Raw genomic sequence first — 22,000 nt, 5'->3', positions numbered from 1 at the left:
TAAAATAAATGCCAGTTTTTGCCTTTCAAAAAACAGTAATACACAATGCTTGACAGGATGGGATGAGAGAAGGACTCTCATATACTGTGGGACCATAAACTACTGAAACCTTTCTAGAAATCAGTTTAACAAGGAGCATTAAAACTTCAACGCCTTTGCCTCGGTAATTCTCCTACAAAGCTAGTCTATGAAATAATTTGAACCGTAAACAAAGGTATTCCATAATAACCATTAAAATAAGAAATCTGAAATACCTTCAATACCCAGAAATAAGGACACCCATAAGAAAGAATATTATGTACCCATTAAAAAATAATTGAGGATGGGCACGGTGGCTCATGCCTACAAACCTGACACTTTGGGAGGCCGAGACTAGAGGATCACTTGAGGCCAGGAATTTTTTTTTTTTTTTGAGACAGAGTCTCGCTCTGTCACCCAGGCTGGAGTGCAGTGGCGCAATCTCAGCTCACTGCAAGCTCCGCCTCCCAGGTTCACGCCATTCTCCTGCCTCAGCCTCTCCGAGTAGCTGGGACTACAGGCGCCCGCCACCACGCCCGGCTAATTTTTTTTGTATTTTTAGTAGAGACAGGGTTTCACCGTGGTCTCGATCTCCTGACCTCGTGATCCACCCGCCTCGGCCTCCCAAAGTGCTGGGATTACAAGCGTGAGCCACCGCGCCCGGCCGAGGCCAGGAGTTTTGAGACCAGCCTGGGCAACATAAACAGACTCTGTCTCTACAAAAATTTTTTAAAAAATTAATTGTATACAGAATTTTTTATGACTGTGAAAATGCTTACACTTTACATGATCAAGCTATAAGATGTTATATACAGTATTACCACAATTATGTAGAAAATATACAAAAACATGAAGGTGAGAAAAACGAAAGAAAAGGCCGGGCGCGGCGGTTCATGCCTGTAATCCCAGCACTTTGGGAGGCTGAGGCGGGCAGATCACATGAGGTCAGGAGTTACAGACCAGCCTGGCAACATGGTGAAACCCCATCTCTACTAAAAATACAAAAAAAAAAAAAAAAAAAAAATTAGCTGGGTGTGGTGGCATGAGCCTGTAGTCCCAGCTACTCGGGGAGGCTGAGACAGGAGAATCGCTTCAATCTGGGAGGCAGAGGTTGCAGTGAGCCGAGATTGCGCCACTGCACTCCAGCCTGAGCGACAGAGGAAGACTCATCTCAAAAAAAAAAAAAAGAAAAGAAAAGAAAAAGAAAAGGAAAGAAAATCACCAAGATATAAAATCCTGTTTTTGAGATGGTAGGAATCTATTTCATCTTTATGCTTTTAATTTCTATTTTAAGTAATTTAATTCAATAAATAATTTTTAATTTTAATAAATAATTTAATTTCTACCTTAAATCACCTATAACATGCACTTATTTAGGTTATCATCAGAGAAGATATAATTATGGTAAATGTATACTTGCTGCTTAATGTATAGGTAGATGCCAATCACGGTGCTACGAACTTTAAACTTTATGTCTAATTCCTCAAATGACATTTTAAGGACATACTATGATTACTGTCATTTTACAGAAAAATCTCCAAAAGGTTACAAACTTAACCAATGTCACACAGCCACTGAATTGCAGAGGTGAGATTCAAACCCAACTCTGGCTTCACAGCCCACATCTTAATCCCTGTACAACATACAATGACTTGTACATCATACAAGTAAACACAGAACAGCCCAAATAACCTGTCAGTTTGGTCATTTAATACATTTCAACTACTGAATCAATTTAGCAAAGTACTGATAAAAACTTTTTTTAAGTCACTGTTAAACTCATAAAGAATTGCCCCAAACTTAGGCTATATTTCTACACTTGAAAGCAGTATGTGTTCAGCCAACTTTGAGAGCAAAAAATTTCACAGAAGGAACATGCTGACACACTTTATAAATGCTATCAGGATTTTAAACAACTTACTTCTTGTGTGATTGGTGGCCTGAACTGTTTGTGTAGCTCAATAATTATTCTTAGACAAATAAGAACATTTTCTTCATTTTCAGTCTAAAAAAAAGCATTTAAAGAAAGTTATACTTCTGAAGATTTGCTTTAAAGGCGAATTTTCTAAGCAGTTTCTGCACACACACTTTCCATCAACCAACTTCTATTGGATTTGCTGAAAATTCATCAGCTCACAGAACACAGCTGTCCCAGACAGAAAGCTTCAGTGCGCCACCAGAAGGGAATCCCACCAGCCAGCTCTGCATGAGTAACCTGGACAGGGGCTTCACTGGCCGTCATGGCAAACGGTACCAAGAGCTAAGGACTTCACAGCCCAAATGACACTTTCCATTGTTGGACAATATTGTGAAAAGACCAGGAAAGAATTATTGGGCAAGCGCCATGGACTGGACCCTGTGCTATGCACCTTACAAATGCTCTGTGAGGACGGGGTTCCATCTACATTTGACCTGTGAGGGAGCGAAATCTCAGGGGTTAAGCAATGTGACTGACATGACACAGCAACAAAGCATCCCAGCTAAGACTGAATCCAAGCTCATCTTTCCAAGGGGCCCAGAAACACGACTGAAATATAACTGCATCAAGATTAAGAGGGCCGAGCGAGGTGGCTCACGTCTGTAATCCGAGCACTTTGGGAGGCCAAAGCGGGTGGATCACGAGGTCAGGAGTTCAAGACAAGCCTGACCAACATGGCGAAACCCCGTCTCTACTAAAAATACAAAAATCAGCTAGGCATGGTGGCACGGGCCTGTAATCCCAGCTACTCGGGAGGTTGAGGCAGGAGAATCACTTGAACCCGGAAGGCGGTGGATGCAGTGAGCCAATATCACATCACTGCATTCCAGCCTGGGCCAAGACTTCATCTCAAAAAAAAAAAAAAAGACTAAGAGAAGCAAGAAAACAATTTTGGAGGTACCAGATGGATTCACCCCAAGGATGTGAGATACTCTTTATGAGCATCTACTAGGTGTGATGCACCACACTGGAGATACACACGGAAAGAACAATGCGAGTGAGCCACTCACTGGACGTCTGTGGGCCAGCACCCGGCTCACCACCCACAACCGTTTCAAAGGTACCTACCATGTCTGGCCAATTCCTCAGTAACTCAAACAATGATTTTCAATTAAGTAATCTTTCTGAGTGGAGGAAATGGGGGAAAAGGGACATTAAGAAAAATTTTTACTCATGTGACTTGGAATTTGGGCGAAAGATAAAACAGTTGTATAATGCTGAAATTTACCATAAGAAAAATCAGTGAAAGTTTTACATATGGCTATACGACAAGAATTAATTCTCAAAGCTTACCTCTAAAAAGCGAAACATCACAGACAAAACATTTTTTGTGTGAGGACGAAGATGTTCATTGGTTGGTATTCTATGAATTATTTCAAGTACTAGCTTCCGCAGTTGCTGGCAAGAAAAAATAAATAAATGTAAGGATAAAAATACTTCCAAGGGTTCCAAATTAATTATCTCACACTCTGCAAGTGTCACACAGCTGTTTACACCCAACACTAGGAATGAACCACCATCCTACAAAATGGACCCAATTTTTGAAACAGTCCTAGAAACTACTTAAATGTAACCCAAAGTAAGTACTGCAGATGACCATTTTCAGTATTTCTACAACTCTGTACCAAACCGACTAAGCCAATTTCTCCTCTTCCATGGCTTATCAGTAAGTCCAACAGACGGACACTGGTGTACAAACATGGAGTCCATTGAAGATAAAAGAGCAAAACACAAACTGAACATAGTTTGGTATCTCCCCTTACCATCTCGCGTTAGCTCCCATAATGCCATCGCCAACTACCTTGGGCCCAAGGACTAGTTACCACATGAGCTGTACTAAGCTTCTGTGATTCTGTCTGTGGAACTGACAACTAAAAGGTCAAATATGTAAGGTCTTGCACTGGTATGATATAAAAATGCTTTATTTACTAATAAGCTCGTATTATGGGAATGTTATCTAAAAGTTATTTTTAAGAGCTACATGCTGGGCTGGGCGCAGTGGCTCATGCCTGTAATCCCAGCACTCTGGGAGGCCGAGACGGGCAGATCACAAGGTCAGGAGATTGAGACCATCCTGGCTAACACGGTGAGGCCCCGTCTCTACTAAAAAAAATACAAAAAATTATCTGGGCATGGTGGCGGGCGCCTGTAGTCCCAGCTACTCGGGAGGCTGAGGCAGGAGAATGGCGTGAGCCCAAGAGGCAGAGCTTGCAGTGAGCTGAGATCGCACCACTGCACTTCAGCCTGGGCAACAGAGCGAGACTCCGTCTCAAAAAAAAAAAAAAAAAAAAAAAAAGAGCTACATGCTGAAATATTTATAGAAAAAGTGGTAGGCCGGACGCAGTGGCTCATGCCTATAGTCTCAGCACTTTGGGAGGCCGAGGTGGGCGGATCACCTGAGGTCAGGAGTTCGAGACCAGCCTGGTCAACATGGTCTCTACTAAAATACAAAAACTAGCAGGGCATGGTGGCATGTGCCTGTAATCCCAGCTACTTGAGAGGCTGAGGCAGGAGAATTGTTTGAACCTGGGAGGCAGAGTTTGCAGTGAGCTGAGTTCATGCCACTGCACTCCAGCTTGGGTAACAGAGCAAGACTTCGTCTCCCCCAACAACAACAACAAAAAAATATACACATATATATATATATGGACTATTTCTAAATGATCAAGGTAGGGAGGTATGAACAGTGTGTTGGGGGCGTGCCAATAAAACAAAATTGACCATGAGCTATAAGAACTGACATTAGGCTAGGCGCAGTGGCTCACACCTGTAATACCAGAATTTTGGGAGGCTGAGGAAGGAGGATCTATTGAGCTCAGGAGTTCAAGACCAGCCTGGGCAACACAGCAAGACCCCCATTCTCTACAGAAAATTTTTTAAAATTAGCCAGGCATTGTGGCGCACACCAGTAGTCCCAGCTACTGGGGAGACTGAGGTGGGAGGATCACCTGAGCCCAAGAAGTCAAGGCTGCAGTGAGCTATGATGGCACCACTGCACTCCAGACTGGGTGACAGAGTGAGACCTTGTCTTTTAAAAAGCAAAACAAACAAACAAACAAAAAACTGACAATAAGATAATAAGATTGGAGCTGGGCAATAGGTATGGGGGGGGGTCATTCCTTCTTCTGTATACATTTGCACTGGTCTATAGTAAACAGTGTACACACATACGTACGTTATCAGTTGGCAATGTGAATAAATTGTAAAAGAGACGTCCCAGACAAAAATCAAACCAAGACATGTAACTGAGGAGGCAGCGGTCTTGAACAAAGCTATCCTTATGTGACAAAACCTCTTTCATTTTTAAGTGGAACGGTAAGTTTTCTGAGTTAATTCGTAACTGGTCACAATCCCACAGCACCCTTGTCTTCTCAGTGGTATTTTTTTACATTACCTGTGCTGGTTTCTCCTGAAGAAACTGAACTTCTCCATCTTGAAGAAATGTAAGGAATCGAGGGATGATATGTTCTAGGAATGTAGAATACTGAGGAGATGAGGTGACATTCTAATTGTGCAAAAATAAAAGACCCCATTCAGTTATGTGTATGTATTTTCATTTCAAATTCACATATTACAATAACTAACTGCAAGGGAATATAAAATATTTTAGCCAAAAGCAAATTTGTGCTACTTGTATTATTTAGTAGTAACATAATTTTAAATTAGGATGATTGTATTTCTGAAATCCAATTTAGGAGAACTATGTGCTAACTTTTCCTATTAAAATTAGAAATACCAATCCTTTGGGAAATGCTGAACCCGGAACCCGTTCTAGCTTGGCTCTGCCATGATCTAAGTATGAAAGCTCTATGAAGTTATTTAGCTTCTAGGTCTCAGTTTCTTGATCTGGAAAACGAAGAGCCTGGGCAAACTAACATATCAGTTAGATGTATATTCATTATGTACTAATTAGATGTATACTAATTACATTATAATCTAATCTAATCCATTATTGAACCTAGTACTGATTTTAAAAGGAGAACAGGAAGGGCTGGGCACTGTAGCTAATGCATGTAATCCCACCACTTTGGGAGGACGAGGCAGGAGGATCACTAGAGCCCAGAAGTTCAAGACCAGCCTGGGCAATATAGCAAGACTCCATCTCTACAAAAATTTTTTTTAAAAAAGCTGGGCATTGTGGCACGTGCCTGTGCTGTGGTCTTAGCTACTCAGAGGGCTGAAGTAAAAGGATCACTTCAGACTGGGAGTTCAAGGCAGCAGTAAGCTATGATGGTGCCACTGCACTCCAGCTTGGGCAACAGCATGAGATCCTGTCTCTATTTAAAAAAAAAAAAGGAGCATAGGAAATAAAACTATAGCATGAAGATACTAGGGCAGTTTCTGGATCCCACTCAGGAAGTAGAAACTTTGGACAGTTACCTAAACTCTGAGGATATTATTTTCCGCCTTCCTTATAGGACTATTGTGAAGACTGCATGAGTTAATATATGCAAAGTTTATGAAGTTTCTCACACTGCCTACGAGAAATGCTTGGAAGTGTTGTGTTGTTATTTACAGAGCACTTATGTGTCAAATACTGTGTTATGTGCCTTTTAGTCTTTCTCATTTAGTCTGAGATGGGTATTATCTCTAAGATAGGTATTATCTCCATTTCACAGATAAGGAAAGAGGATCTAAGAGGTAAAGTTTTGAAAATGGGCACACTGGCTGGTCTGTAGTCCTAGCTACTCAGGAGGCTGAAGTGGGAGGATCATTGGAGCCCAGGAATTCGAGGCCAGCCTGGGCAATATAGCAAGACATCAAAAAAAAAGAAAAGGTAAAGTTTTGGAAGTGGATTCAAATCAAGTATATCTAACACCCAAATCCTTTCTCTTGTTTAATGCTTCACTTATTCATTCAACAAATATTTACTGAACGCCTATCATGTGCTCAAAAGGGATAAAATAATGAACAGAACACATAATATTTATGCCCTCAGAGATGGGGGAGGCAGCGGCAGAAGGAAGACGGATATCAAACAAAAAGACTAAAGATACAAAACCATGAGGGGTGATATGCCAACAACTAAGGGAACACATAACTGTGAGACATCATTTACTAAATGTAACCAAGGGCAGAGGACACCTTCCTGAAGACGTGACATTTACACCAAAACTTGAAAGGCAAGTAGGAGCTACCCATGAAAAGGTAGAAAAGAAGATTCTAAGAAAAGCATATGCAAAGGCACAAAATCAAGAGAAAGCACGAGTGTAAAACGCATAAACAGAGTTCAGCATGATGGAGAAGGAAGCATAAGAGAAAGGAGTTCAACTTTTAAGTTTTTTTTAAGACAGAGTCTCACTCTGTCGCCCAGGCTGGAGTGCAATGGTGTGATCTTGGCTCACTGCAATCTCTGCCTCCAGGATCCAAGCGATTCTCCTGCCTCAGCCTCTCGAGTAGCTGGGACTACAGGCATGCACCACCACACCTGGCTAACTTTTTTTTTTTTTTTAAGTGGAGATAGGGTTTCACCATGTTGGTCAGGCTGGTCTTGAACTCCTGATCTCAGGTGATCCACCTGCCTTGGCCTCCCAAAGTGCTGGAATTACAGGCATGAGCCACCACACCTGGCCTAGAGTTCAACATTTTTTTTTTTTTTGAGATGGAGTCTCGCTCTGTCGCCCAGGCTGGAGTGCAGTGGCGCAATCTCAGCTCACTACAAGCTCTGCCTCCAGCACTCACGCGATTCTCCTGCCTCAGCCTCCCGAGTAGCTGGGACTACAGGCGCCCGCCACCATGCCCAGCTAATTTTTTGTATTTTTGATAGAGACGGGGTTTCATGGTGTTAGCCAGGATGGTCTCAATCTCCTGACCTCATGATCCGCCCGCCTCAGCCTCCCAAAGTGCTGGGATTACAGGCATGAGCCACCCCGCCTGTCCTGGAGTTCAACTTTTACTGTCAGGAGTCTGACAAGCTGGTGAGACCAGACACTTGGGCAGTTAAATGTGGGGCTAAAGAGAAAGATCTGGAGTTGTCTATCATATAATGTAATTTCAGAAGAGGGGTCTGTAAAGGAAGGACAGTGAAACAGTCAAAAATCAGAAAGCAGTATGGAGCAAGGAAAGAAAACCACTGCGGTTTTTGTTTTTTGTTGTTGTTGTTTTGAGACGGAGTTTCACTCTTGTCGCCAGGCTGGAGTGCAATGGCACAATCTCGGCTCACTGCAACCTCCGCCTCCAGGTTCAAGTGATTCTCCTGCCTCAGCCTCTGGAGTAGCTGGGATTACAGAGCCTACCACCACGCCCGGCTCACACACCTGAGCACCTGTCTCCTGGCTCAACTCGATGCAGGTTTCTGGGACCTCCACTCACACAGAACACTGTATGGGAGGCGGCCCCAGGAGCTGTGCAGGAATCAAATAGCTTCTCTCCAAGCAGACAGTGAATTTGTCGGGCAGAAGAACTGTGTTTGGCACCTTTCACCCCCTAAAGGTTAAGACTTTTTATGAAACACCCACAATCAAGGATTCAAGGAAAAGAGGGAGAAGATTCATGCTGGAACACTGAACTAACTGCCAGGTTATCAAGAAGTCAAACATATTTGCATGTAAGTCCATATTAACTGCTTTCAAATATCTGCATTTCAAATGTCTCCAGTAGGGCTGGGCACAGTGACTCAAGCCTGTCATCCTAGCACTTTATTTAGGAGGACAAGGTGGGACTATCACTTGGGCCCAGGAGTTCAAGACCAGCTGGGGCAACATAGCAAGACCATGTCTAAAAAAAAAAAGAATTTCTCCAGTTAAAAAGATTCACTCAAGCTGGGCATGGTGGTGCACGCCTGTAGTCCCTGCTACTCGGGGGCTGAAGCAGGAAGATCATTTGAGCCCAGGAGTTCAATGCTGTGGTGTGCTATGATGGCGCCTGTGAATAGGAACTATACTCCATAGCAAGACCCTGTCTCTAAAAAAATTTTTTTATAATTAAAAAAAGATTCATTCAACAAGCTGCCTGGTTATTCTGCAAATATCTCAACTCAGCCACCAGCTTTTTGATCCAGATAAATTGTTCATGTGACTCCTAACCTGAGGGTTTTTGTCTTGAAAGATGGCCCATTTAATAATGGATCTGTAAGACCCCTGAAATCACTGCAAGTTTTTAAATTTCACTCACTTCATTTAAACATTTTTCTGGGTGGTAGTAATTTAGAGAACTGCTTCTTGATGGTCATTCTAGTATTTAATTCTTTGAAGAATTCAGTCATCTGAATTTCATTTAAGGTAAATGTTGATACACAGATTGTGAGAGTCATTACGTGGAAAAGCCCTAACTATACTGCCTCGCATAGATACATATAGATATATATATATTGTTGCCCAGGCTGGAGTGCAGTGGCATGATCTCCACTCACCGCAACCTCTGCCTCCCAGGTTCAAGTGATCCTCTGCCTCAGCCTTCCGAGTAGCTGGGACTACAGGCCAGGCATGTGCCACCATGCTCGGCTAGATTTTTGTATTTGGAGTAGAAACAAGAGTTTCACCATGTTGGCCAGGTTGGTCTCGAACTCCTGGCCTCAAGTGATCCACCCGCCTTGGCCTCCCAAAGTGCTGGGATTACAGGTGTCAGCCACCACACCCAGACTTACCCCACTAACTTTTAGTTGTTAATCAATGCATCTGAGACCAAAAGCCAGGAAGGAGGTAACCTGCTAATTGCAAATACTAAAAAGGAGAATAAAGTCTCAGAACCTCAAAAGGGTCAGATATTTACAGATATTTAATCCAGATAGCCGTATGTCCACACTCGGCACCCTGACTCACAGGCTTGTTCCTGTAAGTTCACAGACTATGATTTCAGCCTCTCCAACAAACCTGCCGGGACTATGGTTCTCTCAGATCAGTTCTTCCAATAAAATGCAGAATGCAGGCATATCCTCTTCTGCCTCTCACCTCTTTATATATATATATATATATATATTTTTTTTTAAACAGCTTCTTTCAGCAGCTTGGGCAGAAGAGAAAGCTCTTTAGCTAGATCTCTAAATATCTCATTTTTTGTCTAGCTCAGCTCAAGGCAACAAGTCCTTAAAAATGTCTATTAAAAAAAAGCTAAAATACTATCCATTACTACCGATAGTAGGGTATTTGATTCAACCCCACTAGCATGTATTTAATGTTTATTAATACAAAAGACCTTACAGAAGATAGGGAATATTTTCTCTATTGTTCTTAGATTATTATACTCATATTAAAAAACAGAAATGTTGGCTGGATGCAGTGGGTTACACCTGTAATACCAGCACCTTGGGAAGCCAAAGCAGGAGAATCACTTGAGCCCAGAGCTCGACCAGACTGGGCAACATAGCGAGACCCTGTCTCAAAAAAAAAAAAAGAAAAAGAAAAATTAGCCAAGCATAGTGTCTCGTACCTGTAGTCCCAGCTACTCAGGAGGACCACTTAAGCCCAGGAGTTCAAGGCTGCAGTGAGCTGTGACTGCACCACTGTACAGCAAGACCCTGTCTCTTAAAAATTTTTTTAATCAAATAAACAATAAAAATCGGAAACATGATCCTTTTGTAGTTTGTAAGTATGATGATTGGGATTTCAAGCTCATGTGTGGGACGTGCCTCCCTCAAACCTTGTTATGATGTCAGCACATTACTCATCTGATGTGAAAAAAATAAGTAACAAATGTGACTTTCTCATCTGTCTATGAGACTAACTGGTACTCAGGTGAACCAAAAAGTTGGGCAAAATACGAAATAACTTTTTTCAGGTGTTGGATTAGGGCCAGTACTGGAGCATGACTCCAAGGAGAAGGGAAGTTTACATGCTGAGCCCCATGACCACCATGGCTCTCTGCCCAGGTACAATTTTCCAGCTAGGGTTCAGCCAGCTGGGTCCAAGCAGGGGTCAGGGCCTGCTGAGCTGAGGAGTAAAATCCTCAGTGTTCAGGGGCGCTAAAGTGGCTGGAATCTGCAGGGCACAGCACCAGAGAAAAGCAAACCACAGAGCAGGGGAATGGGGAGTGTCTCCAGTGAGGCCAGCTGAGGGCTGGACTGCACACACACAGGGTGACACTGCCTGAAGCTCACCACAGTGTACCTGCTTTAAGACTGAGAGATGTGGCCGGGCATTGTGGCTCACGTTTGTAATCCTAGCACTTTGGGAGGCTGAGGTGGGTGGATCACTGGAGGTCAGGAATTCGTGACTAGCCTGGACAACATGGTGAAACCTTATCTCTACTGAAAATACAAAAATTAGTGGGGCATGGTGGTGCACATCTGTGGTCCCAGCTACTCCAGAGGCTGAGTGGGCCCAGGAAGTTGAGACTGCAGTGAGCTGTGACCACACCACTGTACTCCAGCCTGGGCAACAGAAGGAGACCCTATCTTAAAAACAAACAGAAAAAAAAAACAAAAAAAGATTGCAAGATGAATGAAGATACCATACATCTAGCAATGTTAGAGGATGCTGGATTTCAAGCCTAGCCAGAGCGCAAGGACCTACTTAACATCTTAATAACATCCCAGACCTCACACATCCAGCTAGACCATGTCCTAGAATAAGGCTTATTCTAGACCAACCCCAACAAAGCCTAAAATCAACCTCTGATGAGATCCACAGGCAGAATTTGGAGATTGAATCCCACCAAGTTAGAGACCTGGGAAAGACCTTGGGCGATCCACAGATCCTCCCCAAAGCATAAAACCAAGCCTACTCAAATTCAGTGGGATCAACTGGTAACTGAACTGCCTACTACGACAAAACGTCGACATTCTTCAGAGGGAGATAACAGGATCTAGAGAGCCTACGATGTCTCACAAGTAATGTCCACCACACAGTAAAAAAATTACTACACGGTTGGGCACAGTGGCTCACACCCATAATCCCAGAACTTTGGGAGGCTGAGGCAGGTGGATCATTTGAGTCCAGGAGTTTGAGACCAGCCTGGGCAACATGGTGAAACCTCATCTCTACAAAATATACAAAAATTAGCCAGGCGTGGTAGTGCATGCCTGTAGTCCCAGCTACTTAAGAGGCTGAGTGGGAGGCTCACCAGAGCCCAAGAGGTTGAGGTTGCTGTGAGCTGAAATTGTACCACTGCACTCCAGTCTGGGTGACGGTAAGACCTTGTCTCCAAATATATAAATATATAAATTACTAGACAAAGAAACAGGATAACGTGGCCCACGGACAATAGAAATTGACCTTCATATAGCCCAAATATTGGCTTTAATACTTGAAGACTTTAAAGCAGCCCTCATACAGTAAATATGTTCAAAACATAAAAGAATATGGTCTTAATAAACGAAGATGGGGAATCTGCAGATAAACGAAATCTATGAAGAACCAAATGGAAATTCTAGAACTGAAACCACAATAACTAAAATTTTAAAAAATACAAAAAATAAACTGAAATTCTAAGAAAAACCCAGCAGGGTGGAGATAACAAAAAAATTCTCAGAAAATCAGAAATTATCCAATCTAAAGGACAAAAAGAAAAAAGACTGAAGAAAAACGAAAAGTGTCTGAGGGGCATGCAGGACAATATAAAATTGCAGGATGTGAGGTCCACAAGAGAGAAAGTTCTTTCTTGATCAAGGTCACAGATGCTCTAATTAGCAGAACCAGAAATGATATCCAGATCTCATTGCATAAGAATACACCATTGAATTACCTGAACATAACAAATTCACAACATAAATCTGAGTGCATCTCGGCTGGGCACAGTGGCTCATGCCTGTAATCCCAGCACTTTGGGAGGCCAAGACAGGAGGATCACCTAAGGTCAGGAGTTCAAAGCCAGCCTGGCCAACATGGTGAAACCCCATCTCTACTAAAAATGCAAAAACCAGCCGGGCGTGGTACACACCTGTAATCCCAACTACTTGGGAGGCTAAGGCAGGAGAATCGCTTGAACCCGGGAGGCGGAGGTTGCAGTGAGCCAAGATCACGCCACTGCACTCCAACCTGGGCGACACAGCCAGACTCCGCCTCAAAAAAGACAATAAACAGGCCAGGTGAGGTGGCCCATGCCTGTAATGCCAGCACCTTGAGAGGCTGAGGCAGGCAGATCACCTGAGGTCAGGAGTTCAAGGCCAGCCTGACCAACATGGTGAAACCCCGTCTCCACTAAAAATACAAAAATTACCCAGGCGTGTTGGCAGGCACCTATAATCTCAGCTACTCTGGAGACTGAGTCAGGAGAATCACTTGAACCCGGAAGGCAGAGGTTGCAGTGAGCCAAGATCACGCCATTGCACCCCAGCCTGGGCGACAAGAGCGAAACTCCATCTCAAAAAAAAAAAAAAAAAAAGAAAAATACAAGAATAAATCTGAGTGTATCCCAACAGGCATGGTAGCCTATAAGAGCTACCGTATTTTAAAATGAAAAAATGTTGTTAAACCAACCGAAACAAAACTGACAATCCTCAACATGGTATGTGGTTTGCTATCACTAGCGTGAAGATGGAAAACACTGTGTACAAAGTTTCAGATTTCAGTTTTGAAATATAATAAATTACTTAAACAAAGACAATGATCTTTGAGTTGCCAGTAAAAAGACTGACAAGGCAGGAACAGGAAAGTGCGTAAGAATATTGACCTCAAGATGAAAAATACAAAATATAATGCTCATACCTCAAAATTTTCACTAACTTCTTGCATCATTTTCAACTTTGTTTCATCAGCTGTGAACGGCAAAACAAGCATCAGGTAATTGAAATTATGTTAAGGAAATTATGTTAACGCAAAACTTGGATTTAGTAATTTAAGAGAAGCAATCAGATCTTATCAGTTTGACTGTCATGGCCTAGTAGAAGGCACATAGCTAGTTCCCTACAACCAGTCGCACACATTTGTACTCCCAGACATACACGTGCATGCACTGACAAGCATATACACACACACAAACACACACACGTGCCTCTTTGGGGCTCCAGCCAGTATTACTCATCACTTTGCTTCTCTACAAGGTAGAGAAAAGGAAAACAAGAATAAAAGTTAATGTTCTGATTAATCTCAAAGTACACAACATTTGAACTGAGACAGATGTGTCATATTTATGCATTTTCTTCTTTTTTTTTTTTTTTTTTTTTTTGAGAGAGCGTCTCACTCTGTCACCCAGGCTGGAGTGCAGTGGTGCGATCTCGGCTCACTGCAACCTCTGCCTCCCGGGTTCAAGCAATCCTCCTGCCTCAGCCTCCCAAGGAGCTGGGACTACAGGCATGAGCCATCACGCCTGGCTAATTTTTGTATTTTAATAGAGACATGGTTTCACCACGTTGGCCAGGCTAGTCTCAAACTCCTGACATCAGGTGATCCACCCGCCTCGGCCTCCCAAAGTGCTGGGATTACAGATGTGAGCCACCGCGTCTGGCCTTATTTATGCATTTCTTAATGACGAAAAGGATCAACTCACGTGTATTCACATCTGTGAGAGCTGCCACGAACTGAAGGTACTTTTTCATCAAAGTGGTCTGGTCAACCACCGTGGCCCCCTGTGTTGCAACAAACGCCATTTTTCTTTTGGGCTGGTTTGCTTCTCAAGAGAAAAGTATCAGGTCCATGAGTTCAACCAGCCTACGAAAAGAAGCATAGAGTTAGTCAACTTACGGAGGGCACAGGATCACAATCTCTGTGAAAATCTTACCTAAATGCCTATAATATGCTTTCATCTTAATCCAGAATCTAACACTATTCCTTCTGGTTTTTTTAATATGAAGTTTACCCAACTCCATTTTGTCTATTAATTTTGAAACAGGATTTCTGTACGCAGACACTGTTCTTTCCTACGGTATTTTCTCTTTCTCTGAGTCAGGGGTTGGCAAACATTTTCTGTAAAGAGCCACATAGTAGATATTTTAATCTTTGTGGCCACGCAGTCTGTCACTACTCAGCTCTGCTATAACCAGAAAGTAGTCACAGACAGACTACATGTAAATAAATGAGTGAGGCTGTGTTCCAATAAAACTTTATTTATGGACACTGAAATCTGAATTTCATATAACTCTCATTTACCATGAAATATCCTTCCTCTTTTCCCCAGCCATTTAAAAATATAAAACCATTTTTAGTTCATGGGCAGTATAAAAATATGCAGCAGGCCGGGCGCAGTGGCTCACGCCTGGAATCCCCGCACTTTGGGAGGCGAAGGCAGGGAGATCACGAGGTCAGGAGCTCCAGACCAGCCTGGCCAACATGATGAAACCCCGTCTCTACTAAAAATACAAAAATTAGCCAGGCGTGGTAGCGGGCACCTGTAATCCCAGCTACTCGGGAGGCTGACGCAGAAGGATCACTTGAACCGGGGAGATGGAGATTGCAGTGAGCCAAGATTGTGCCACTGCACTCCAGCCTGGGCAATAGAGCAAGATTCAGTCTCGGAAAAAAAAGAAAAAAAAAAAAGAAAACGCAGGCAGCAGGCTGCATTGGGGCAACCTTGGTCGTATGTGTGACGGGTTCCCAAACTTCAGCGGGCATCCAAAATCCCCAAGTGCCAAAGGTGGGCTCCTAAGCAGCACCCCTCCAGACTGTGGTTACGTGAGGGGCACGGGAAACTATAATTTCTGTTTGTAGCTGCCAGGCAGTAGGCACTCAACGGCTGCTCCCAGCTGACACACAGATGAAGACTAGGTTTCTATTTTAACAGGTGTCACAAAGTATCCCGAGAAGCTGGTGAAATAAGTTGCTTTTACCCCTCCTCCTTGCATAATCCTGCTCTGCACTAACAGGTGGTTTCACGCCTTCCTTTTCTTTCAACAGACACACCAGGACCTCCTTTGCAGGCCTACCGGATACACTGCTTTGCAGCTGACACAGGTGACACTAGAGAGCTCCTTCCGGCCACTCTCTCCTAGACACCGAAAACCCTTCTTCCATGCAGCGAGCATGCCCACAGGTGTCCCACAACAAGCCCACCAGAAGCCCCAGCCCTCTGGCTCCGGGTAGGAAAAGCCACGAAGGAAACCAAGGCGGGGCAGTCTGTCATGGCCTGCTTGGAGACCTGGCAACTGCCTGTTTCAGATGACACCCCCTTCCCCATTTCCATCGGCCCAAGGCATGGGGGTCACGGCCTCTCCCTGCCCATCCCCATCCGAGGGGACCTAGGACTCGGGATCACGGTCTCTCCCTACCCATCCCCATTCGAGGGGACCCAAGACTCGGGGTTACTTACGGTCTCTCCTTGCCCATCCCCATCCCAGGATACCCAAGACTCAGGAGTCACGGCCTCTCCCTGCCCATCCCCATCCCAGGGGACCCAAGACTCGGGGTCACGGCCTCTCCCTGCCTAAGAACCTCCCTAGTCCTGTCCAAACTTCCCCCTTCCCGTGGAAGTCGTCAACTCTTCCATTTCCCGGGGTCCTGCGGAGCCTGGGGGCCCTGGCCGGGGGGAAACGCCCCCATTCAGCGTGTCTGAGGGAAAGCAACTTCACCACCCCGGACGCCGAAGGCCCAGGCCGGGCTGGCGCCGCGCCCGCTCCCACTCCCGGGGACAAACGGCCTCGCCGCCCCCAGACCCCGCCGAGCCCTGCCTGAGGCGGCGCCGCCGGGCCAGAGGGGGCGCTGTGGTCGCCGCTACCTTCGCTCCCCGCGCCGGGCCTAACGAGTCCAGTGCCTGCGTAGAGGCCTGGAGGTGCCAGGTTGGCCGGCGGGCGCCTCCGGAGGGACAGGACCCCAATGTCCCACCCGACCTCTCAGCTCACAAACAGCCCTCCGGTTCCCTCCTTTTGTCGCCGTCCCGGGCGCTCCGCGACCGCGTCCCAGGCCGAGCTACGGCAAGCGCCGAGCGCCAATTCCCGCGCCCGCGAGCGCTGCGCCTCCCACAGCTTCCTCTCAGCTCGGCCGCAAACGCCGTCGGCCCCGCAGCCCCGGGTGGGCTCTGGCTGGGGCCTAGGGGATCCCGGGTCGCTCGGAGCCCCCCGCTCCATCCCTCCGCGGAGCCGCCGCGCCGCAGAGGCCTCCCCGCGCCTGGGGGTCGCGCGCACCTCCCGGGGCCGTTCGGACGCCCGCCCACCAACTTACCGCGACCTCGGCGGCCCGGCTCCTGCAGGCCCGGCCCGCGACCCCTGCGACCCCCAGCCGAGCCCTCGTCGCAGCTGCTCAGCCGCGCGCAGTCCCGCCCCCGCTTAAAGCGGCAGCGCCCGCCGACCGAGCACCAGGCCCCGGCGCGCCGCCCCCAAGTGGGTGCGGCCTGCGCGGGCACTGGGAGGGGCGTCCGCCGTCCGGGTGGGCCCCGGCCCTTTAAACCCCCGACGGCGGTGACGGGGCCGGGCCGGCGCCCGGGTTCTAAGGGATCCTTTTCCCCTGAGTCTCCTCCCAGGAGCCAGGCCGCGGGGATTACTCGGAGACTCTGGGGGCGGTGGGCACCTGGGGGACAGGGGGGCTTCCCGAGTTGGCAGCGATGGGGACCAGGTATTGTCCACCACTGGACTGAAGGTGGCAGGCAGGGTAGGGTTTGCCACCCCTACTCCTCGCTCCCGGTCCCCGCTGCCCTCCTGGGGTTCTTCTCGGCCCGCAGAATGGAGAGGAGGCCAGGAGGGTCTTTGGGAAGGTGAAGGCTGGAGATGGACCGAGACCCTGTTCGTAAAAGAAAGTCCGGGTGGGCTTTCTGGAAGTGGCCGCCAAGGTGCAGAAAGGCTCGATTGGTTCTGCAGCTGCTTTACCTCCGAGGCTGGATCCACCTGGCAGGCAGAGTTACCTCCATCAAAACTGGATGGAGAGAGGCCTCAGGCTAGGCCAGAGCAATGAAGGGATAGAGTGGGGATGGAGCCAGGGGAGGTGGCATGGGCCGGACCAAAAGGTGTCTCCAAGGGAAAGGTACAGTCGGGCGCCATGGTTACCATGTTACAGGGACAAAGTGTGGAAGCATGACGTGAACTTGGCCACCTCCAGGCCCTGGTTCCACCTCCTACACCTTCCTTCACCTACCCCCCATTCTCACCCCATTTATCACTAACCCACCAAGATCATGATGTTCCCTTCCTAGACACATTTCACACCCTGCAATAAATAAATGTTTCGGTGCCCGTGGATACCCTGGAGGGGAGGTGCTCTTTTCTGAAACAAGCTCCTTGCTCGTTTAATGTTGCCACTGGAGAACAAGGCCACAGCTGAAATGTTGGGATTGTGAATGGATGTTTTTAGTACTAGTTAATTCTGCCCCAGGAGAAACAAAATGGCTCAGAATAGCCCTTCCATCACGGAAGAGGTTGCCTGTTGGCAAGCAAAATCTGCTATTGTCTTACCTCCACTGCCCCCAAAAAAGTGGGAGGTCCAAGCCGGCTGTGGTGGCTCATGCCTGTAATCCCAGCATTTCGGGAGGCCAAGGTGGGAGGACTGTTTGAGTTCAGGAGTTCATGACCAGCCTGGGCAACATAGCGAGACCTTGTCTTTGCAAAAAATACAAAAATTCGTCGGGCTTAGTGGCAGGCACCTGTGGTCCCAGCTACTGGGGAGGCTGAGGTGGGAGCGAGACTTTGTCTCAGAAAATAAAAATTAAAAAATAATAAGAGGTCCAAAGTTGAAGACTGAAATATTTGAGGGCTGAAATTAGTGTGCTAAACGATTGTTTAATACTGTTTTTTGAGGGGAGTTAGGAAAACAGCTGTAGAAGCTTTTTGTAAATAAGTTTTGGCTCAATTGCATATGATAAAGACCTACAGTCAAGCCTGGCCCTAACATGGGCAAAATCCCTGCACTTTCAGGTGGCCTAAGCATCTATCAAAGTAGTCATTCACACTTTCATTATTTTTGCCCATTTTCTCGTCTGTCTCCTGAATTAGACGTGAGGGACAGTGTCAACTTCATCCCGATAAGGTAAATTAGATCACATTCACTCCTCTGCTTAAAATCCTTCAGGATTTTTGGAGATTTTTTCGGAATCCCAGCTATTCAGGAGGCTGAGGTGGGAGGACTGCTTTAGGCAAGGAATTCGAGACCAGCTTGGGTAACATAGTGAGACCCCATCTCTAAAAAATATTTTAAAAATTAGCAGGGCATGGTGGCATGCACCTGAAGTCCCAGCTACTTGGGAGGCTGCGGCAGGAGGATCGCTTAAGCCCAGGAGTTCAAGTCTGCAGTGAGCTATGATCACGCCACTGCACTCCAGCCTAGGCGACAGAGAGAGGCCCTATCTCTAAAAAGCAAAGGAATAGGCTGGGAGCAGTGGCTCACACCTGTAATCCCAACACTTTGGGAGGCTGAGGCAGGCGGATCACTTGAGACCAGGAGTTTGAGACCAGCCTGGCCAATATGGTGAGGCTCCATCTCTACTAAAAATACAAAAATTAGCCAGGCGTGGTGGTGGGTGCCTGTAATCCCAGCTATTTGGGAGGCTGAGGCAGGAGAATCACTTGAATCCAGGAGACGGAGGTTGCAGTGAGCCAAGATGGCACCACTGCATTCCAGACTGGGTGACAGAGCAAGACTCCATCTCAAAAAAAAAAAAAAAAAAAAGGATATCCCTGAAGTCATTTTGCCGCCTCCAAGCTACTCCAGGATTTAGCCCCAAATCCCAAATGCATCTCCCAGGAGCTGATTCCGAGTCATTGTTACCTGCCCAGTGGCCCCCCACCTCTCATAGTTAATTTCCAGTGCAGGACAATGAGGATGTGTGGTAGGGATACGGACTAGGGTCCGTAGGCTGCTGCCCTCGAATGATCAAAGATTTGATTATACCACCTTGCTAGGGCCAACAGACCAACTAACACTAACTTGCCTTAGAAAGACTTTCATCAACAAGAATTGACACCAAAGAAGTGTGAACTTTCCATTACCCAGAAAAATTTAACCAAAACAGGCCACTGTCCCTCTCCCACTGCGCCGCCCCCCCCCTCCCCCCCGCCCCAGAGCCAGGCGAATGAGGGTCTGATCTGTCCCCAGGTCCGGCCCTTACCTGTGGCTGCTGTTCTGGATGTTTGGCCCCAGGCATCCCCTGTTAAGGCTGCACTCGTTGTCTGTTCTGACTGATGCTCACCTCGCCAGGCGAGAGAATGTCCCCTTTGTGCTGCCTTGTGATCATATGAGATGGTGTCTGCAAAAGCAGTCCAAGGTCAGTCCGGACGAGGCACGGACAAATGGTTTCCAACACCGAGTCATGTTCAAGGCTTTGGGGGTGTTATCAAAGGGAGGCCTCATCTTATTCTTTCAGCCATTCCATAAGCATCTACTTTGCACCAAACTGCATGCTAAGTACCAGGCACGCAGACACATGGCATAGGCAAGGATGCTGGGAGGAGGGTCAAAGTGACCCTGGTAAGAGGTACTTGTGGCCCCGTAGGCTAGACTGGGAGAATTTGTGAAAAAAAAAAAAAAAAAAATGACTCTTGGGGCCCAGCACAGTGGCTTATGCCTGTAGTCCCAGTACTTTGGGAGGCTGAGGCGGGAGGATCACTTGAGACTAGGAGCTCAAGACCAGCCTGGGCAACATAGTGAGACCCCCATCTCTACCAAAAATCTCAAAAATTAGCTGGGCATGGTAGTGCATGCCTGTAGTCCCAGCTACTTAGGAGGCTGAGGTGGGAGGATCACTTGAGCCCAAGAGTTAGAGGGTGCAGTGACCTGTGAGTCATAATTGTGCTACTGCACTCCAGACTGGGCAACAGGGAGAGAACCTGTCTCAAAAAAAAAAAAAAAGGAGGATGACCAAGAAGACTCTTGGGATGGTCAGACGCATTTGTACCCAGACAACTTAGTGCTGTGCTTTCCACTTCAGTAGCCACTAGCCCCCATGTGCAGTGTGGCCCATCTGAATGGAGATGAAATCGCAGCGTAAATGCACACAAGATGGTGAACCCTTACGACCAAAAAAAAAAAAAAAAAAAAAGGGCTAGAATGCAGTGGTGCGATCTTGGCTCACTGCAACCTCTGCTCCTCAGGTTGAAGAGATTCCTGTACCTCAGCCTCCAGAGTAGCTGGGATTACAGCACCTGCCACTGGGTTTCCCCATGTTGGCCAGGCAGATCTCGAACTCCTGGCCTCAAGAGATCCCCTGCCTCAGCCTCTCACAGTGTTGAGATTATAGGCGTGAGCCACTGCTCCCGGGTTATTGATTACTTTTACATTGATTATATGTTGAGATGATATTTTGAATATGTTGAGTTTTGTAACAGCATTAAAATTGATTTCACTTATTTCTTTTTTGAATTGTGGCTACTTGAAAATTCAAAATTACATACATGGCTCCAATTCTGTTTCTAGCCAACAACATTAATTTAGGAAAGCCAAGCTGCACTTGGTGGTGCACACCTGTAATCCTTGCTACTCTGGAGGCCGAGGTGGGAGGATCACTTGTGGTCAGGAGTCTGAGACTAACCTGGGCAACATGAAGAAACCCCTCTTTGAAAGAAAAGAAAAGAAAAAATAAAAGGAAAGCCAGCTCTCTGGACTGGGCACGGTGGCTCACACCTGTAATTCTAGCACTTTGGGAGGCAGAGGCAGGCAGATCACTTGAGGCCAGGAGTTCAAGACCAGCCTGGCCAACATGGTGAAACCCCATCTCTACTAAGAAATACAAAAATTAGCTGGGCATGGTGGCGTGTGCCTGTAATCCCAGCTACTCAGGAGGCTGAGGCAGGAGAGTCACTTGAATCCAGGAGGCGGAGGTTGCAGTGAGCCATGATCACGCCACTGCACTCCAGCCTGGGCAACAGAGCTAGACTCCATCTCAAAAAATAAAAAGAAAAAAAAGGAAACCTAGCCTTCTGAGAGGATTTCCGGCCCCTCCCTTATTGGATACTCCCTGGAAGAGTGAAGCTTCCCAGCCTGTTATGGGATGGAGCAGAGATGGGTACTGTGAGGGTGGTGATGGTGGTGATGGGGTAAGAGTAATGCCTATGGAAAATCCTGACTGGGCGCGGTGGCTCATGCCTGTAATCCCAGCACTTTGAGAGGCCGAGGCGGGTGGATCACCTGAGGTCTGGAGTTCAAGACCAGCTTGGCCATGAGGTGAAACCCCATCCCTACTAAAAAAAAAAAAAAAAAAAAAAAAAAAAATATATATATATATATATATATACAAAAAATTAGCCAGGCGTGGTGGCAGGTGTGTGTAATCCCAGCT

At 46.4% G+C, this 22,000-nt stretch overlaps 1 protein-coding gene and 1 non-coding gene across 13 annotated transcripts in view; one reads left to right on the top strand and one right to left on the bottom strand.

The window, feature by feature from the left end:
- The window catches only part of TRRAP (transformation/transcription domain associated protein), a 142,929-nt gene that overhangs the window by 118,044 nt on the left and 2,885 nt on the right, over positions 1–22,000 (bottom strand). For 8 of the 12 annotated variants that reach the window (XM_030797393.1, XM_030797400.1, XM_030797398.1 and 5 more), the window contains exons 1-6: positions 16,963–17,094; positions 14,360–14,520; positions 13,579–13,628; positions 5,391–5,501; positions 3,290–3,394; positions 1,940–2,023 (exon numbers count right to left, since the gene is read on the bottom strand). In XM_030797393.1, the coding sequence (XP_030653253.1) occupies positions 1,940–2,023; positions 3,290–3,394; positions 5,391–5,501; positions 13,579–13,628; positions 14,360–14,459 (450 nt within the window). In that variant the 5' untranslated portion in view covers positions 14,460–14,520; positions 16,963–17,094. Of the gene's footprint in view, positions 1–1,939; positions 2,024–3,289; positions 3,395–5,390; positions 5,502–13,578; positions 13,629–14,359; positions 14,521–16,962; positions 17,111–19,834; positions 20,051–22,000 lie in introns of those variants that run through there. The other 4 variants (XM_030797402.1, XM_030797404.1, XM_030797394.1 and 1 more) reach the window with 3 other exon arrangements.
- LOC115831068 lies at positions 10,504–10,607 on the top strand. The gene has a single exon (XR_004026615.1). It is a non-coding gene; the product is annotated as a small nucleolar RNA U13 (small nucleolar RNA).

The sequence above is a fragment of the Nomascus leucogenys genome, chromosome 17 (assembly GCF_006542625.1).
Source record: "Nomascus leucogenys isolate Asia chromosome 17, Asia_NLE_v1, whole genome shotgun sequence".
Taxonomy (NCBI): domain Eukaryota; kingdom Metazoa; phylum Chordata; class Mammalia; order Primates; family Hylobatidae; genus Nomascus; species Nomascus leucogenys.
Note: the sequence above shows the minus strand (reverse complement) of the source record. Positions and strands in the feature narration are given on the sequence as shown.